The 18,265-nt window shown below is 49.3% G+C and overlaps 1 protein-coding gene across 8 annotated transcripts in view; it reads left to right on the top strand.

Annotated features, from left to right (window-relative positions):
• Window positions 1-295: 295 nt before the first annotated feature.
• The window catches only part of LOC135904029 (AT-rich interactive domain-containing protein 3C-like), a 247,089-nt gene continuing 229,119 nt past the window's right edge, over window positions 296-18,265 (top strand). For 3 of the 8 annotated variants that reach the window (XM_065434606.2, XM_065434615.2, XM_065434626.2), the window contains exon 1: window positions 297-789. In XM_065434606.2, the coding sequence (XP_065290678.1) occupies window positions 754-789 (36 nt within the window). In that variant the 5' untranslated portion in view covers window positions 297-753. Of the gene's footprint in view, window positions 790-18,265 lie in introns of all 8 variants that reach the window. The other 5 variants (XM_065434632.2, XM_065434638.2, XM_065434643.2 and 2 more) reach the window with 3 other exon arrangements.

Below are 18,265 nucleotides of genomic sequence, written 5' to 3'. Positions count from 1 at the left end.
GAACAAATGCGCCGCCACGAAAGAAGCACAGTCAGTGCAGCCCGCGGCCGAAGGCAGGTAGCGCGCGCGCGCGGAGAAGCGCGCTCGAATTTGAGCGCAATATGGCTGGCTGTCTTCGGTTGCTGCACGGATCAAGCAAACGCGCATTGCCCCGACTCCAGACTTCCAGACTGATCGGGCAATTAATTATCATCGCCTAGAATCTCATAGACCCGATTGGCGCCGCGGCGCGCCAATCGGAGCGCGCGCAGGGCGGAGCTTCATTCTGGATTTCTCTCTCTCTCTCCTTTTATCTCTCCCTCAGCGACTGCGGCGGCGGCGCGCTTCTCGTAACCGCGGAGTTGGTAGGCTGCCTCCGATGCAGTTGGGCGATTGTACGCGGTACTATTGCGCTAGACGATTTGCACTCGGCGCGAGCCCGTCTGTAACCCATGTGATCTGCTCCACCGTTTGGATTGAGAACGTGCGTGAACGTATGCCTCCCCTTTGATCGACTTGACTGAAAGTGAAGGGGACTTCGGCGTGCCATCTTACCGTGTCATCGACTGGACCTCCGTGCTTGATATTGGCATAGTGCGCCGCTGTTGTAGCGGCGAGTTTGTTACGTTTGCCAGCGCTTCGTCTGAGCATCGTCGGGGGGTGGTGTGCTTCAAACCAGCGCTTCGTTTGTGCTGCTGGTCATTCTTCTCGCCCTGCGTCCCGCCAACTGCCAAAATTCGTGTCAAAAACCGCATCCCGCTTCCAGCCTTCCGGATGGAACACGAATCGGACGACATGGACGGGAGCATGGTGAGTGGATCGCGTACTACCCAACGTGCGTTTCTGGCATGCACATCCCTTCTCGAACGAAATCGCGTCAGTCTGCGGTGCACGATATTCTGCGAACAAATTCGGATGACATTGATCTGAAATTCGATTGGGCGTTCGAAAATTCGTGTGTGCTCCCGGCATTGCGAAGTTGTGTGACAAGCATTGTTTTACTGCTTTTCGATCGGCTGTCAACGTCATATTTCGACTCGGCAGCTACTATTTTCGCATTTTAAGGCGTCTAGGCGCTGTGGCAGAAATCGACACTAAGCAGCTGAACTCCGACAAGACACGCGTTCATCATTTTGTGGTCACGCCGCGAGGCGCATCGACACAATTGATCGGTTGTACCCGATATATAGAGGCTGTATAAGGGACTTGATAATATTTTGATGCCCTCATTCGCAAAGCCTGGCGATGCAGCCTCACTGCTATCATGCTGCCTTCGCATTGCCAGTTGCTGTAACTTATTGCAATTTTTGTGAAATGTAGATTTAGGTGCACGTTAACGAACCCCAGGTGGTCGAAACTTCCGGAGCCCTCCACTACGGCGTGCCTCATAATCAGAAAGTGGTTTTAGCACGTTAAACCCAACATTTTTTTTTTCGTTATATGGAATTTCCGGTTGGCTGGTGGGGTTTTCGATACCACGTCGTTTATTGATGATCCGCGTACCCTTTCTCGACGACTGATTCTTGCTTCCATGCTTGTCCGGTAAGCGATATCCGGGGGCAGTGTCTTAATTGTTGCTGCTTCAATGCTCTCGATTATTATTGCAGTGAGCAGATCGTACCCTTGTCCCCTCTCTTTTATTGATCAGCAGGCGCTCACGTGTGCTTATCGACGCTGTATAATTCGCTTAATGCCACGAGGTTCTCGAGACGTCCGTGGTGTTAAAGCTTCGCAACTTAGCAGATTTTAACGTTATCTCGAAGTCGCGTAGACGACAGATCAGTTATTCTGCAGGCGATGCGGATTAATCATTGGTGCAAATCGGCGTGACGCACTCGGGCACGAGTCGACGGGTGCGAATTAGACATCATTTATTTCATCATAAATTTGTACATCAACTTAAGCAAACAACTGTTGGGCCCATAGCCAAGGCTAGTGTGGGCCCATGTGGTATACATGCCGTATGTGCTACGGCGATCATGTTGGCGCTAGTCACGTTCTATAGGCGGAACATTTCAGAATAAGGCCTTGTTGTCCGCAGATGCGTCGGCCAGTGTGCCGCTTTCCTCGGTGACTTCTTGAGCTTTAGAGTTTAGAAAGTTGCACCTTTCCCGTGCGACACTTAATCGTACTTTTCGCTCGTTCAGAGTTGAGTGCAACACGCCTGTATTTGACTGGCAATGTATCTGCCAGTCTTGAAGATAAATAAGTAAAAAAAAAACAAAACACGGCGCGACACCTTCGCACCACCACAAAGAGCGTAGAAGGATCGACATTTGGGCGAGTTGGTACTGGTTGAACATCTTGAAGGGCAGCGGAAAAAGACGTTGACAGAAGGCAGGAACACACAGGACAGCGCTGAACTCACAACTAACTTTATTCGAAGGCATACATACACTTATGTACACAACCCATAGCCACGTGCTCTCCCATCTATGGTGTCATTATCAGTGCGCAGGCGAAAAACACGCAAAACCATTTAATCTAATGCTACGCTATGAAGTGGCTTAAAAATTCAGATTCACTATCATGCAAATTTATCGATGGTATGCTTACACAACGCGACCCTTTTTTTCCTGATATAGAAGGCCTCAATAATCACCCTCGTAGTCTGATTTTTGTGCGTGGAAAGTATTGTGGTGTCTTTATATATTGGAGTACACCCATGCTCAGAGCAATGCCGCGCGACATGCGAGTAGACATTACCCGTTAGTGAGCGCCTATCTACAGACGATCTAATATTGAGGCAACGACCTGTTTGACCGATGTATACGTGACCGCAGGAAAATGGAAGTTCGTAAACAACTCCCATTCTACAGTGCACAAACGGGGAAGTATGCTTAACAGTACCCTGACAGTACTCTGCCCCTAACAAGTTCATCTAAATGTGTGGTAAGATCGATAGGAAATTGGCCCAGGCTGCCTCCACACATGCTGGGAAAGGCTGTACTGTTAAGCATACTTCCCCGTTTGTGCACTGTAGAATGGGAGTTGTTTACGAACTTCCATTTTCCTGCGGTCACGTATACATCGGTCAAACAGGTCGTTGCCTCAATATTAGATCGTCTGTAGATAGGCGCTCACTAACGGGTAATGTCTACTCGCATGTCGCGCGGCATTGCTCTGAGCATGGGTGTACTCCAATATATAAAGACACCACAATACTTTCCACGCACAAAAATCAGACTACGAGGGTGATTATTGAGGCCTTCTATATCAGGAAAAAAAGGGTCGCGTTGTGTAAGCATGCCATCGATAAATTTGCATGATAGTGAATCTGAATTTTTAAGCCGCTTCATAGCGTAGCATTAGATTAAATGGTTTTGTGTGTTTTTTGCCTGCGCACCGATAATGACGCCATAGATGGGAGAGCACGTGGCTATGGGTTGTGTACATAAGTGTACGTATTCCTTCGAATAAAGTTAGTTGTGAGTTCAGCGCTGTCCTGTGTGTTCCTGGCTTCTGTCATCGTCTTTTTGCGCTGCCCCTTCAAGATGTTCAAAGAGCGTGACAAAAGCTCCGTCCAGCAAAATCCCGCGCGTTAGCTATTGTTGCTATCGTGATGCGAGCGGACAGCGGCAGCACGCTATCGGTCAAGCCGTAGGCGATACAGTGGAGTGCCTCTCTATGCGACGTTTTCGTTCCGGTGGACGCTGCTTTCCTTTTTCTTTTTTGTTTAACTTATCGGAACGTGCTTGGTTGCACCCGTGCCACACCGGCACAGAAATTGGCATTAATTTCCCAATGCCTTAAAATTTAATGTCATTTGCATGGTGTGCCACACGGGCAAATCAAATGGCGTTTGCCTTAATGCCATTCATCACCGAAGTGGTTCGCCAGAACTCCTTCGGCTTTAGAAATGCGTACTGTCGACGCCATAGTATGCCCTGTGAAATTTACTTAAATTATTTGAGACATCATATTTAGCTGCAAATTTTTTCAGGGGTTGCCATACAGCACACATAAACAAGCGCATCAAGTTTGCTATAATGAAAAAGAAACAAAAATACAGAAGAGATGCTGCTGCTAGTGGAGTCGCGTTAAATGTTGGCAACAAGCATACGACAAAGACGATTTCATTGCCATCGCGCTTCGTCAGTTGCAACATTGTAAGAGACAGCGACAAACTAAAGCTAGCGGTACTATAGTATGCTTATTTCTACATTTTACTAGCCATGAAAGCAGGTTAAACTTGCGAATGCATGTTTAGCTTTCTATTATTGTCCTTAAGTTGCTCACCTCAGAAGACGCTGTTATCGACATCATCGGGTCAATTGTCATTAAATTTGGACGTGTGGAAGCTCCGCCGAAAAAAAATGTCATTCAGGAACTTAAGGCCTTAACTACTGAATGCAATTTTCTGTGCCCGTGTGGCCCGGGTATTAAACTGAAAAATTGATTGATTAATTAGGTTATACTTCACGAAGCAACTATGGGGACATGCGGTAGACGCCGTACATTCCAGGGCACCGGATCAATTTTGGCCAACCTAGGGTTCTGTATAGCTTACTCAAATATAAGTGTTATGAGCGTTTTTATATTTTGCCCCCCCCCCCCCCCCCCCCAATCGAAATGCGGCCGGAAACCGGACCCGCGACCTGTACTTAAATTAGAAGTCCCAAACACCACACTTTTCGTGGGAGCTCTGCACAAATTTATTTTCAAAAATTGTTTCACAGTTATGCTAAGGGGTAAAAGAAATGTCAAATCACAAAATGCCCATCGCGAACCCGTAAACAAGACGGACACCGAGTCTCTCGTACTGTGTGGAAGTAAAACTGAATGCCGACTACAAATGCGAGGTTATAGGTTTCTAAAAAAATGGTGCCCGAATGGGCACCAGTATAAACAAGCCCAATAATAGTGCCAACATTTCTTTTCAGTTCACATTAATAATAAAAAAAACAGGGTAGTTTCGATTACAGAATAACTTCGACTTTCACACACGACGTTTATAAAACGTACACTAATCAGATTATATAGTTTTTTAGAGATTGCTGGAGAGACTCACCAAAATTCTGTTTCACATAATGTGTCTAGGTATCCAGCATGCGACGTTTTTAAAAAGTACACCATAGCGCTCGATTCTCCGTGGTGGCTTTTTTTGGGTGGCTATTAAAAATAATGAAGAGTAGTGTCACTGGGCCGACAGAGTAGCCAAATTAGTACTTTTCTTTTCCTCCCATCGCAACGGATGAACTACTTTTGTTTTTAATTTTGCAGATGGAAGACTTAATATCTCAGTGCCAGTTCTGTCGACCAGACCTCACATCAACGTGTTTGACGATAAAAGAAATTACACGGTGACTGCGGCCTGAAAGGTATAAACAAAGGCGAAATGTAAATAGTGAGGCAATATTTACAGAAAAATAGACGCGGAGTCGACATGTTTTGAACCTGTGAACTTAGGTCGCGAGCTCGGTGCTCTTGCACGACGCTACGGAACATGAACGGCAAGGAGATTAGAAGGGCTCTGGTCTGGTACACAGTATAGTCACGGCGTATTATGTATGGTATGTTGTTTTTTTCTTTTTCAGGTTCGAGCATTCTCGCGTCTCTGAATGATGACCGCGCGACAGCAGTTCACTTTCTTCCAGTTCCCATCAGCCGTAATTTAGTTGCAGCCGGCCGGTTTGCGCGGAACCGCGTTTCTCCACGCAGTTCGACCGCAGTACAATAGGCATCTCGCGGTGACTTCATAAGCACGTAGACAGTTGATGAAAGGAAATCGTCATCCCTCCATCAGCTTCAACTTCCCTGCAGGCGCGGCAGTGTTCGTCGCGTTCCCCCTGTACTTGTTTTGAATAGGGAACGCCGAGGAAAGTGCCATTGTGGGCTTTATCGCAAATGTTTTAGGAGGGCGCGTCCCGTGAGTCCCACTCCTATATATCGTGGAATCTTTTTATTCTACTCTCACCCCTGTACTTTGACCTCGAAGGCTACGTGGGTTTGGCACCGCACAAAAGCAACATGCTTTTTCTTACCAGCTAAGGTACTGATGACGTGCTTCGCAACAGCGTAATGCAATTCGTCATAAAGGCGGTTTATTCAGTCTTAGATGTCTACTAGCCTCCTGGTTAGCCCAGATTGCAGTACTACAACACCCCAGGAAGGCGTTGGTGCATGGGTGACAGTGTCCCCTTTCGTGCAACTTCCTCCACCGTGCAGATTTCCGCAAATTGTACGTGTCCGATGCCTTTATTAATGTATGTTCCCCAGGTTTGAAAGAAAATTAAAAAAAAAATAACTGTATTATTGTTCTTATTAGGGTCCTATCAAAATTTTATTAGGAAATATTCCTCGAACGGCATCAGCGCTGTGGAGACGCTGCGGGAACCATCGGGCGTACTTTGTTAGCGAGTATCAGTGTACCCATCCAGAGGTCAGTGAGGAAGTAGTCACACTGCTCAAGGCTTGTCAAAACATGTTGAGTTGCAAGACAGTTCGACGCGCTCAACAAAAATTTTGATGCACCTTGCGAATTGAATCTGGAAATTAACGGTTACTGTGGTGGTGACGTTAGTTGGACTGTTATATCGGATGCCACGCGAGTGCATCAAGTGTAATTAATTTTTCAAAAAAAAACCTAACGGACTTTGCAAAGTTCTGTAGGTCTGCTGCCTTACAAGGCGATTTTCCAACCAGTACCTGGTCAACATACTAAATGGGTCATGATGATGATGATAGTCTGTGACCACTGGATCCTCGTAGCGACCTCTAGCGGCAGAATTTGGAACCTTGCGCTTCGCCACGCGGTTGCGAAACAAGTGTTCCCGGCCTTACGTGCGTTCGGGTACCTGTGCATGTTGCAGGGGTTGAGGAAGGACTTCGGGATGAAAACAAACTTGGCAGGGTTTATTTTACATTATATACAGAGAGGTGAGAGTCAAGTAACAGTCGTACAGTCATTACGGGCCGGCAGCAACTCGGACGCTGCGGCCCGCGGCAAGAAGTTCGAGAGAAGTCAATCAGGGAATTGGTATCCCTCGAATGCTTCTTTTAAACCCTTCGAGGACTGGAAGTCGCGTCATGTTCGGCCAATGGGAGAGTCCGCTCAGATGACGCCATTTTCGGCCAATGGTAGGCGCCCGTGCGATGGTGTCATACCCGGCGAAGAGAGTCGCCGCTTGGTCCCCCTGCGGTCTTGCCTTGCTGACTCACAACTCGTCGTCACAATAGCCAGGTGGGGGCGACGGCGGACCAAGGCTGGCAGGGTGCCTTATTTTCACAGTGCCTTACTTCTCCCTGTGGTCTTGCCTCGCTGGCTTGCAACGCGTCGGCACAATGGGCGTATGGGGGCTACGCTGCCAGGCCTTCCCGGTACATCACAGCCGTCTTGCTTCGGGACCCACTTTCCTTGTAACAGTGCCGGGCTATCCCTTCGCTTTCTGGAAAAGTCAAGCATTGAATAGCTCCGCCTGCGGCGTACGAACTTATTTGCACGTGAACTTGTGGCCTTCAACTTGTTTGCTTGAGCGCTCCTCTGGAATGTGCTTTCCGTGTTTCTGCGCTTCTCAATTAGTTGTGCTGCGATTCGATGTGGTCTGGGGGAACTCGAAGTAGGCGCAGGAAACAGCTCCATATCTAAGAATGTTCGATTGCAGGAGTTATGCAGCTATTGTCGTCGATGATTGAGGAAGGCTATCCTTACAGTGCCGCATGTAAAGAAAAATAGCAGAAATTGAAGTCGGCAGTCATGCAAGTCGGTTTTTCAAACAAGAACTCGTCCACAAACTAGGTTCCCTTCGTTACTCCCCCTCCTACTTCAACTTTAGAGGAAGAGCGAGTACAAAGGCTTTCCTACATTTACTCAGAAAATTGAATACCGTAATATAGTTCACCCGCACCTGGCCACCGAGGAGGAATGTATTGCGGACGTTATCCTTTGCCACCGCTGAACCCTCCCACAGTATAAGGGTGTGCAGGGATCCGAGGTAGTAAAGGCGAAGCTGCTGAATGGGAACAATAGCGTGTCGGTTTCTATCTCTGTCCTCGTCTGGTTGCGCTGTCACATTTTATCATGAATCCAAACCAACTAGCCCGCCAATATGTTTTAACAATACTTCGTTCTACTTCTCTGTAGTCCGGAGTTGTTTTGTTGGAGAATACATTTCTACCCGATGCGCAGCAACATTTTTGCAAATGGTCCATCCTCCTTCCAACTCCCAGTGAAGAAGTGCGAGCGCAGAGGCTTTCCGATAATTACTCAAAAAATTTCATGTCGCCATAGTTAACCCCCGCCCCCACCTCCCTGTTCATTCGCTTCCACATGTTCTCCACTCAGCCGAAGTGGTATGTATTGCTGCCAATCAATAATGTTTACCACATCCATAACACACCTTCCCCAAGGGCACGCCTTTTCCCACACTTGAGAAGGGGTAAAAAGAAGCAACTTTTGCGTGCTTTTGTTGCTACAGATCTCGCAAACCGCTGTGAAGCTGCCAAAGCTGTATTATAGATTATCGTGGTAATTCCGTACGGACTACAGCACCTGCGAACAGAACTGTGTACAGCCGCCCTGATTTTTAATAATATAGCGCAAGCGTCGACTGAACTGCTGGTGAGCGCCTTATAACGGCGATAAGCGTGCAACAAGGCGAGAGTTCGCGCACGAGCCTTGTTGCCTTGTTGCACTCGCCTTTTGCACGCTTATCGCCGTTATAAGGCGCTCACCAGCAGTTCAGTCGACGCTCGCGCTATATTATTAAAAATCAGGGCGGCTGTACGTGACGACGGTGCCGTAGATTTCCGCTCGGATGCTCCAGATCGGCGAAGATCGCCAGGTGGATTCTTGTAAATGCGTTAGCACGTGTAGTGGCCCTCACATAGAATATTTGGGAGGGTATGCCTTATATTAGGCGTTCTGCGGTGGGGTCACGTGTCTCCCGTATTCGCAAGCCCGACGCCTCCTCCTGCCGGGCATCACGGCTCTGTTCGCAGTCGACGGCCATTCGCACAATTTTGCGGCACTGCTCGCTTCGCAGACGAGGCCGCGTTGTTTGCCACGACGGAGCTGTTGATATTGGACGAGGGCATTTGACATCGGGCTATTTGCTCCTAGCAGCTCTCTCTCTCTTTGCTCGTTTCATTCGTTTTCGCTCCCCCTCATGCGCTATCTGTGAAGGCGCGTCTAAGGGGCGAAAGAGTTGACAAAGTGTTTTTCTGCCGGCCCCGCTACGGAGGCGAAGGTTGTGCGCCGGCGACAGCTCCCTTTCCACCGTGGGTGCTACGGCTATACTGGCGGTCGTAAGCACCTCGCGGCCGCCATTGTCCCCGCTCGTGTCCTGCTCCAATGTGCAGCCGCGATGTTAAGTGCACACGTGTTCTCAGTACCACTACCGCTCTGACTGACTTCGTTCTGTGTCCTACGCCACACATTTGGTCTCCCACAGCAACCAACACGGAGGCGCACGAATTGCAGCACTGACATAGAGTACAATAGCTTTTCCTGCAGTGCCATTACAACATGTGGCACGCGAAAAAGGCGGCGTCAAGGGAGTCATACTGGTTCCGATACAGTTGAGAAAGGCCTTATTGTATGAGGTTATTCAGTTACAGTGAGATTCGGTTCGCAGACTTTAATCCAGGAATACTAGTCACTTTCTCCTCGGTCAAACGCGGGCTTAAGTAGTCGCGTAAGTCAGGGGCCCAAAAACGCAACTGTAGAGGAAACAGCGTGACACAGCCACTACTACAAATTTATGTGTGACGTGCGCTTTCCTGCCCCGCAATGCGTGAGCTAAAGTTGAATTAGCCTAGCGTTTACAGGAATGTGTTGTAGAGGAGACGTGTTTCTCAATACATACTAAGTTCAGTACTAAGAATATTCGTAATAACGCTTCTAGATCACCGAAAATGTCGGTCTTACCACGTGCAGAGGGTTAGCAAGCCAGAGAAGTCACAAGAATGAAATACGAATGTCAGCGTAGTATAAGCTTCCGAGTAGCTGCTCGTGACGTCACGGATTTTGAGAGCATCTGTGCGGGGCTAGTTAACATTATGGCGGTAAACAAAGACTACAGTGCATTTTAGAGGGACCACAGACTCACGCTACAGTGTTTCTAGAACGTTCGGCGCACAGAGACGGTCCAAACGCGCGAAGACAGCTTAAAAATTTTGACTTTGGCACTTGCGCTGTCGTTAGCGAGTGAAATTCAAAGCTCTAAATTTCGACTTTCGTTTTCTTAGCCACTAACCAAAACTTTCCTGCCAAACAAGTGGAGACTGCGTCTCGCAGAATAACCAATGGTTATAAGTTGTTTCAGTGTTCCTATTTAGTGTCCTTTAACGGGACTGCTCATCGCAGTAACCGTCTTGGAGCTTTGTGGCAGCATGTCTCCCAGATCACCGGCGCGCGCGCCTCCAATCTGGGAGGCCACAGTGGAAGTGTAAAGTTTACTATACCGTCGAGTCGGCGGCGCTGTCGCATCCATTCGGCAGGCTCACTGGAAAAACCTCAATTCGAGGGTGGTTTCTGAATACGGGCCAAGCATGCTTCCTGAAGTTTACGTATACGAGGCGAAAATGGCGACGTTGAAGGGAGGTGTACGTCTACACGGCGTTGGGCAAGCTTGGATAAAAAGACACATGACTGCTTTCGTTCGTAAACCAGAAAAGTAGTTTGGAGATGGAGAGACGGTAAAGTGCGATGCATATTTAGGTGAGCATTTTAAGAATCATATTATTAATAAGACAGCAAAGTCTCAAAATAACACGAGTAAGGATGGCAGAATTATACTGTAACCGCTACATTGCTTGCGTATCCTCTGGTTTGGCTGGCGAAAAGTGTCGCCTTATTTTTGCCATAACCGTTGTACGACTATTTGCTTCTTAACCAACCTGCCGTGGTGGCGTAGTGGCTATGGCGTAGCGCTGGTAATAATAGTAATAATATTTGGGGTTTTACGTGCCAAAACCACTTTCTGATTATGAGGCACGCCGTAGTGGAGGACTCCGGAAATTTTGACCACCTGGGGTTCTTTAACGTGCACCTAAATCTAAGCACACGGGTGTTTTCGCATTTCGCCCCCATCAAAATGCGGCCGCCGTGGCCGGGATTCGATCCCGCGATCTCGTGCTCAGCAGCCCAACACCATAGCCACTGAGCAACCACGGCGGGTAGCGCTGGTAAGCCTGAGGGCGCGGGACCATATCCCGGCAGTCGCGGCCGCATTTCAATTTGGGCGAGAAAAGAGAGAGAGAGAGGAATGGCCTGTGTGCGGTGCATTGGTGCACGTAAAGCATCAGGCGGTCAAAATTAACCCGGAGCACCACGCTACGGCGTACCTCCTAACTATGTGGTGGTTTTTGCACGTAAATCCGCAGAACATTGATTAAATTTTAAAAAAGAAATTTTAAATCAAGGAGAAATACAAGGCGAAAGGTGGTGTGACTTTATGTTTTGATATTCGTGCACACGAATGTGCACATTAATGCGACATGTGAGACATTAATGTAATGTACAAGGCCAGCTGTCGCAAGCTATCAGCTTGGCATTTGACAGGAGGCACAGTGCCTCGGGGCGCTCGCCAAACCACTGCTTCAGTTTCGTGCGTCTTGAAGCGGTAATCAAATTTCTGTGAGCATATGTAGCGCACAACAGTGCCTTTCCTCGTGGCAGTGATTTGCGTAGACTATCTATACATTCGGGATACCAATACAAAAGCATAAGTGCCGAGTCGTATTATCACCATCCGACCTTCTGCTTCCCTTCGTAACATTATTTATGGTGGTATAGTGTGATGTCAACTCTGAGCTGGCGTCGTTTGTGAAACACCGCGCGTGCCTAAACAGCTTGTGTGCAATCTAGCAGTGCTGTTAATGGGCCCGTCACCAGGTCTGGACATTTTGAGCTGACAAACGCAGATCATACAATGCGCGATAACGATCGTATCCGCAAAGTATTACATCGCTACGCGCCACGGAAAGATCTGAAATTTCAAACCGAACGCCGTTTTCCCTTCTCCTCGCGGCCGTCGCGCTCCAAGCCAGAGGATGACGTACTCGTGTACCTGCGCCTTGTACTGCTGCCCGCGGTGTGGCGTCGATCGTGGTGACACGTGACTTCGAGATTTATTCAAGACATCTATCATCTGTGGGATCTGTTGCTTGAATTGACGAATTGATGCTTAGAGAAATGATAAAACACACAAACAGAATGTCTGCGCGTTTCTTTTGTTGTTGTTATTGTTTGTTTGTTTTACTTCGCATCGAAGCAAGAGAGCTGTACTTCCGCTTCGTCTGCTTGTTCCCACGGTCATGCAGTCACGTGCGCAGGTACCGAAACTATGCCATTTTCTGCCGTGCTTCAGCGCCGTGATCATGCTCTGCGATCCGCTTGTTCTGCTTCGGTATTCGTGTAGCATTGTACAGTGGCCTAGCAACAGGGGGGGCCGGGGGGCCGTGGGCCCCGCGTGCACGGGGCCAGTAGTGGGGGTGGGGGGTGTCATATACGTCTGAAGACACCCGAAAATTGTCGATATCATCGCCTTCCTCAACTACAAGGGGTGGGGAGTGACAGAAGAGCTAAGGGCCCCGGGTGCCAGACGACCTAGCTACGCCACTGGCATTGTATTATACCGCTAGTCATGTGTCCTTGTGCACAGCGCGCAAAATCGTGCGCTGCGCGAAACGATAACAGATCGCGCGCAACACCGCCAGCGGAAGTGCGCAGCGCCGAAAGAAAAAAGCGAGGAAAAAATAAAGTGAAGTCTAGGCCCGTGACGTATGTGTTACGCGATCCTCGGGGTCCGGCATGGGAGCAGGCAGGGAAGGAATTTCGCTTGCGGAGGCTAGACGGGGCGAGTGGAGAGAGAGTCTCGCTATGCAGTGGAGCTCGCCTCCTGAAATCGTGGGTTCGCGGCACTGAAATATTTCTATCTCAGTTATTAATGAGCCGATATGAAAAATGTTTGCGGCAGAACGCTCCCTAGAGGACACGTAACAACCTCCAGCGTATGACCAAAATTCTTCCGTATGCGGAGCTTCAGCACTATAGTTGTAAATGTACGTTTTCTATATCTGCCATTAGGCCTTACGTGTCCTGATTTAGTTTTGCACTGGAGCTTTCGGCGTAGCGTTGGCACCGCAAGCTATGCGCGCGCCATCCGTGGAGCGCACATTGCGAGCTTACACTTGGGCAAACTGCATCCGAACGGTGTCCCTGATTCTGCTGGCCCACATTGAGCCTTCGATGGTCGACCATTCTGTCAGCAGCAGGTTCTGCGCTCCGGGAGTCCACATGGAGGATATCCTGCCCTAATCTCTGCGTGGTCAGCGTCTCACAAAACGGGGCTCCAATGTGTGTGTCTGTGTGGAGTGATACGGCTGCTTCCGTAGGGCCATACTGGCCGGCTGTCTACCGGTCGTCCGGGGCTTCTGTGGGTGAGCCCCGCAAATTCGATGCAGCGCGGCGGACGCCGAGCGAAGACGAAAGCGCATACTCCTCTCCGGGACGGAGGGAGAGCCACAGCGCGACCGCTTTTTCGGTTCACGCGGATAGAGCCGCTGGGCAACTAATGCTTGGGAAGCCGCTCTTTTAATAACGAAAAAAAAGCTACCAAAGAACAAGTGATGCAGTTACGTGTTTCCTTGCGGTCATCTTGTTAGAATGGGCAACACTTCTCTCCACTGCGCGCAACTCATGTAGACGGGTAAAACTTCGTAAGCTTCCCGTGGACATCGTGTAAGCCACCACGGGCAGCCAGGCCGCGCGATTTGCTCTTCCCGAAGAGGCTGTAGTCAACAACAGCCAGCCGTAGGGCCAACAGGTCTCTGAAGAGTGTTTTCACCAGGGAAAGCGCGCCGCAGTTTGGCGTGCGTGTATGTGTTCACCGAAGGTTTCGATTTCAACGCGCTCAACACAAACGGAAACGCCCCTGTTTCTGCTTAGTACACGTCAGCGCAGTTGCACTCTGTTGCCTAGTTCAGTCTTTAATTTCTATGGCGCAAGATATTTTTCAGGAAGGGCGCACGGTGCTTTCTTGGCAAACGCGTTTCATTCTGCCAAAATGGCAGCCTAGTCTGTGTGAGTACGCGCGTTTAATCTGAAGCCGGAGCGACTCTCCCTCTTGAGCCTTCGGGGTCTGCCGCCCCACGGAGCGGGTCCGCGCAAAAGCAAACAGCGGGATACCGCGCGAGGAATCTCCGACGCGACCAGACGGCTGGCTATTGAGCTCGGAAATCGCGCGCAATTCGCGGAAGGACACGTCGACGCGCCCTCTTTCTATTTGCACCGCTACACGGAGCCGCTCTTTCTCGTCCATCCCCGCCGTCGGAACTTTTTCGCCAACGTGCGCGCCACCGAGAAAGGGCTTGCCCCCTGTCCGCGTACCGCGGCAATAATAGTGGCGAGGTGAGCTCAAATGTATAATGCGAAAGGAGAAGCGGGCGCGTGATTCATACCTGTGGCAGGTCCGGTCGGGGCCGTTATCAAGGTCTTTCTCGCCACGGCGCCACGATCGCGTCAAGCTCCGTTCTCACTCGCGTATATTTATAATGGCCCGGCCGACAATGTAATGGCCCGTTGGCGACGGCGTATGTGTGCCTTTCGCACGCGGCTTTCGCATATCGAGTTTTTATTTCTGTGCCTGATCGAACAGCAAGCACCACGTACTTTTTTTTTCTAAGTCCCTAATGATATTGCATTCCTCGCCAAGGAGAGGGGTTCTTTATGTCTTGCCGCGCTGTTATTTTTATTTTATTTCTTTTTATGTTCGAGTATGCCGTGGCGCACTCGGAATACGAAGTCGCTTTTCGGATCGCGTATGTTCATCTGTTCTTCCGATTGATTTGCATATCTTTGATCCATAATTCATTTTACTGCCGTTTGTTAACTGTTTTTTCGCCGTCTCTCGTTTGTCGTGCCCGCCTCTGCAGATTCTACGCATCGTCGTGTATTGGGCCGTGTTGTACCGCTCTAATATTTGCGATGTATCACACACACTGAGCTAGCTGTACGCTCTGTGTTCCTGCGCTCGTATTGTGTGTGCTTGTGTTTGGCTTAGCCTCGTGCTGTCGAACTTTCCAGACAAACGGATAGAACCGCCCGGATCCGTGGTTGCATTCGAACGAAGCGATTTTTGTTTTTCGCATATATTTCTTTTCTTTTTCTTTCGTGGCCATTCTCACCCGATGACCTTGTTCATTTTCAGGGCCGCGCCCGCATAACCGTCGACGGCGGCGCTTTTGATCGATTTCAAGATCGTTGGGCGGGGGGCGCGGAAGTCGGGATAGCCGGCTGATACAGAAGCCAGTTTACAGCCGGACCACAGCGGCTCTGCGACGGCGGTTGCTCGCGTCGCTGCAGCAATTCTTTGTGTGACCACTTTCAATCCCTGCGGAAATTGAGTAAGACTAGGCCTATTACGCCAGGCAGCTACCGTGCCACCGTTGCGTGTAGGTATATCGTCACGCAAGAAATAGGCTCGGCTATTCGCTATTTCTCCACGAACGTCTCTGTCAACCATAGATCGAAGCGTAGATATTCATCGGCAACGATGCAGATTTTATTGAGTTTTTCTTGATACATTTGTAGGGAAAAATACTAGGCTGGCTTGTTCAAATTTTGTCACTAACTTCGCTTGTATCCATTGATCTGGACAGTTTCATGTCGTGTCGTGTTTGTGGCGGTTTTCATCCCCTGGTGCCCTCGCGCACGCGCAGAATGTGTACGCGGCTGGTATAAACCATATAATGCAACCATTTCTATTCCTCCCGACGATCTGCCCTCCATGGTCGGCTGATCCGGCTGATAGCGTAGGCGGAAGCACCATATGGTGTGCGGAAACACCGTAGAGGAATCTGTATTTGCCAGATATCGGCGTACGTGCCTGAGAGGTTAGGAGTGAGGCGGGGGCATGTAGTTCGTCCACCTCAGAAACTCCTCCACACTAGCCAGGGATCAAAGGTGTGGACACTGCAAATTTCTGGAACCACGCTCTATCTGCAATGGCCTATCCTCACCTCTTGCTCGAATGTACTCGTCATGTGCACTGCCTATGCCCTGAGTAAAATACGCTCATGGTTGATGTATTGCAAATACTGTAAGTATACAAAATGGTCCGTCTTTTGTTCTAGCTTTATAATCTCTCCTTTCTCTTCCCATTTCATTGCACCCTCCTCGCTGGCCGTTCTATGACATCCTTCGCAGGTGCGGCCTTTTTCTTTCAACAAACATCATAATAATAGTTGCTTTTTTCCACAGTCAGACGTGAGCTGGCGCACGACGCCAAGTACCTACGTCGAGTCAGAATTTAGACCACTGGCGAAGAGTGAAAAATCACCGGAATGAGATTGTTACGTTATCGTGGGCATGTTCCTCCGACACGGAAGCAAGTGTCACCAGCCGTGCCCTCACCGTGGGGCTTATCAATTTTTGCCGTCTGACATTCTTGATCGCCAGGGTAGATTTCGCAACCTTGTCTATGGCTAGAGCAAAGGCAGGAAAGGAAGTTTCGTTTACCATTTACATGTACTGAATGAATGCATGCCTTCTTTTTTTGCTCAGTGCAGGTTTTGTTTTTGGTGTAGCTCCTATTTCGTCGACTCGCTGTCGCGTAGCGAAGGCAGAGCGGGGGCCGAATCAAAGCCAGTGGGGAACGAGCCGATTTCCGGCCGCGCCCTTCACCCGTCTCCTACCTTAGTCAACGCGGGAGAAAGTGCCGTGGATGCGCCCCGCGCGATAAGCACTTGACCGCCGCGTGACTCACTGCGTCTGCGGATGACCCACTTTGTCGCCCGCGCCGACTTGTCTACTTTCAAACTGGGTCCCCTCGCGCGTCTGTCGACCACGACGCCGCAGCGCCCACCGACGATGCACGGGTGGGCCTATGCTGCCTCGCGTGCTCCGCGGATGCTGCCTGGTGTGCTGGGCACGCGCCTGCTTCTTCGCGCATCCCGGCTGGCTTCTTGTTCGAGGTGCCGCTGACGAACGCGGCCCATATGCTAGCGTGAGAAGATTATGTGACACGGTGCAAGACCATTCGTCTCACTGCTTTTCTTTTTTCTCATCCTGAGACAGATGGTACCTCCTTCACGAAACAGTTGCTAGCCCGTAGTTTCTCTTTCGCCTTGTTTGTATGTCCTCGCGTTTCCCCGTAGGAAGGACCTTTTCGGTTATTAATATCAAGTTTAGTAATAATGAGTGTTATACTATTAATCGTGTGAACATCAACATATCAAGAGCGAGGTGCAGGTTGGCAGTTGTCTCTTGAAAGGCGCACCACTCCCACCCACTTGGAAAGGAGAATAAGGCAAGTTGCCGTTATACATTCAGTGATCTGCTGGACCACGTTATATATGTAGGTCAGGCCAAAAATAAGAGGGGGGGGGGGGGGCAGATCAGCAACATAGGTATCGTAATTCTATAAACTTTCAGAACCACCTATAGCAAATGTCTTCGTCTTGGGCTGGTTATCTCTTCCGTGAGCTAGTTTTCTCAAAGAGGTGACCGAATTTACTTGCACGAGAAATAGCGAGGCATATTTTCGTTATTTAACTTCGTCGAACCAATACGAACCATTCTTTGTCTCATACCGGGCACCTTGCGGCACGTTGGTTCCTGTCTCGCCTCGTTTCGGGCCTCTTCAGTATTAATTGACCACCGGTGGAATCTAACTATGGTTCCCCCAGGAAAGACCTTATTTCTCTACCGATGACATCGCAGTCACCTTCATACCATCGTCGTCGGCCGGCCGCTGTGCTCGCACACAATTGATTGGGTTACGCGAGCACGTTGGTCCATCTGGTAACGCTTTGGAGAGGCCTACGGTGCTTAATAGCCAGATATGTGCTAAATGTTTCGCATAACATTGATTCCTACTGTACGAGGGATCCGCGCAAACGACCGCTTAACGACACTCACTGCGATTTGTGAATTCGGGCTGGTTCGTTCGCATGTCATACTCGCTGAGATATACGCTTCTAAGCTAGCTAGTGAAATTCTTGGCCTTTCAGGTACACTTGTCCTGCACTGCCTATAAACGAAAGAAAAAAAATGAGAGAGAAAAAAAAATGAGCAGCTATCCATTTTACCCAGTTCAGGGTGTTTATCTCAACACTGGGGTAGTTAAAAATTGGCTCCAAGCGGACATGCCTCGAGAACTCGCCGGCTTTAATTAATCAGTCGCGACATGTGCCCTATACAGTCAGAAATTAAATGAATTAACGACTTGTCATGCAGATCACGTCCCGCTTCTTGAGTAATGTACCTCAGGTAGTGCACAGGCGATCCTTTCAACAGTTTGTATAGCAAAAAAAAAAAAAAAATACCGCAGCGCATATATAA

Source organism: Dermacentor albipictus, chromosome 1 (assembly GCF_038994185.2).
Source record: "Dermacentor albipictus isolate Rhodes 1998 colony chromosome 1, USDA_Dalb.pri_finalv2, whole genome shotgun sequence".
In the NCBI taxonomy this organism is placed as follows: Eukaryota; Metazoa; Arthropoda; class Arachnida; order Ixodida; family Ixodidae; genus Dermacentor; species Dermacentor albipictus.
This window is presented reverse-complemented; position numbering and strand designations above follow the sequence as displayed.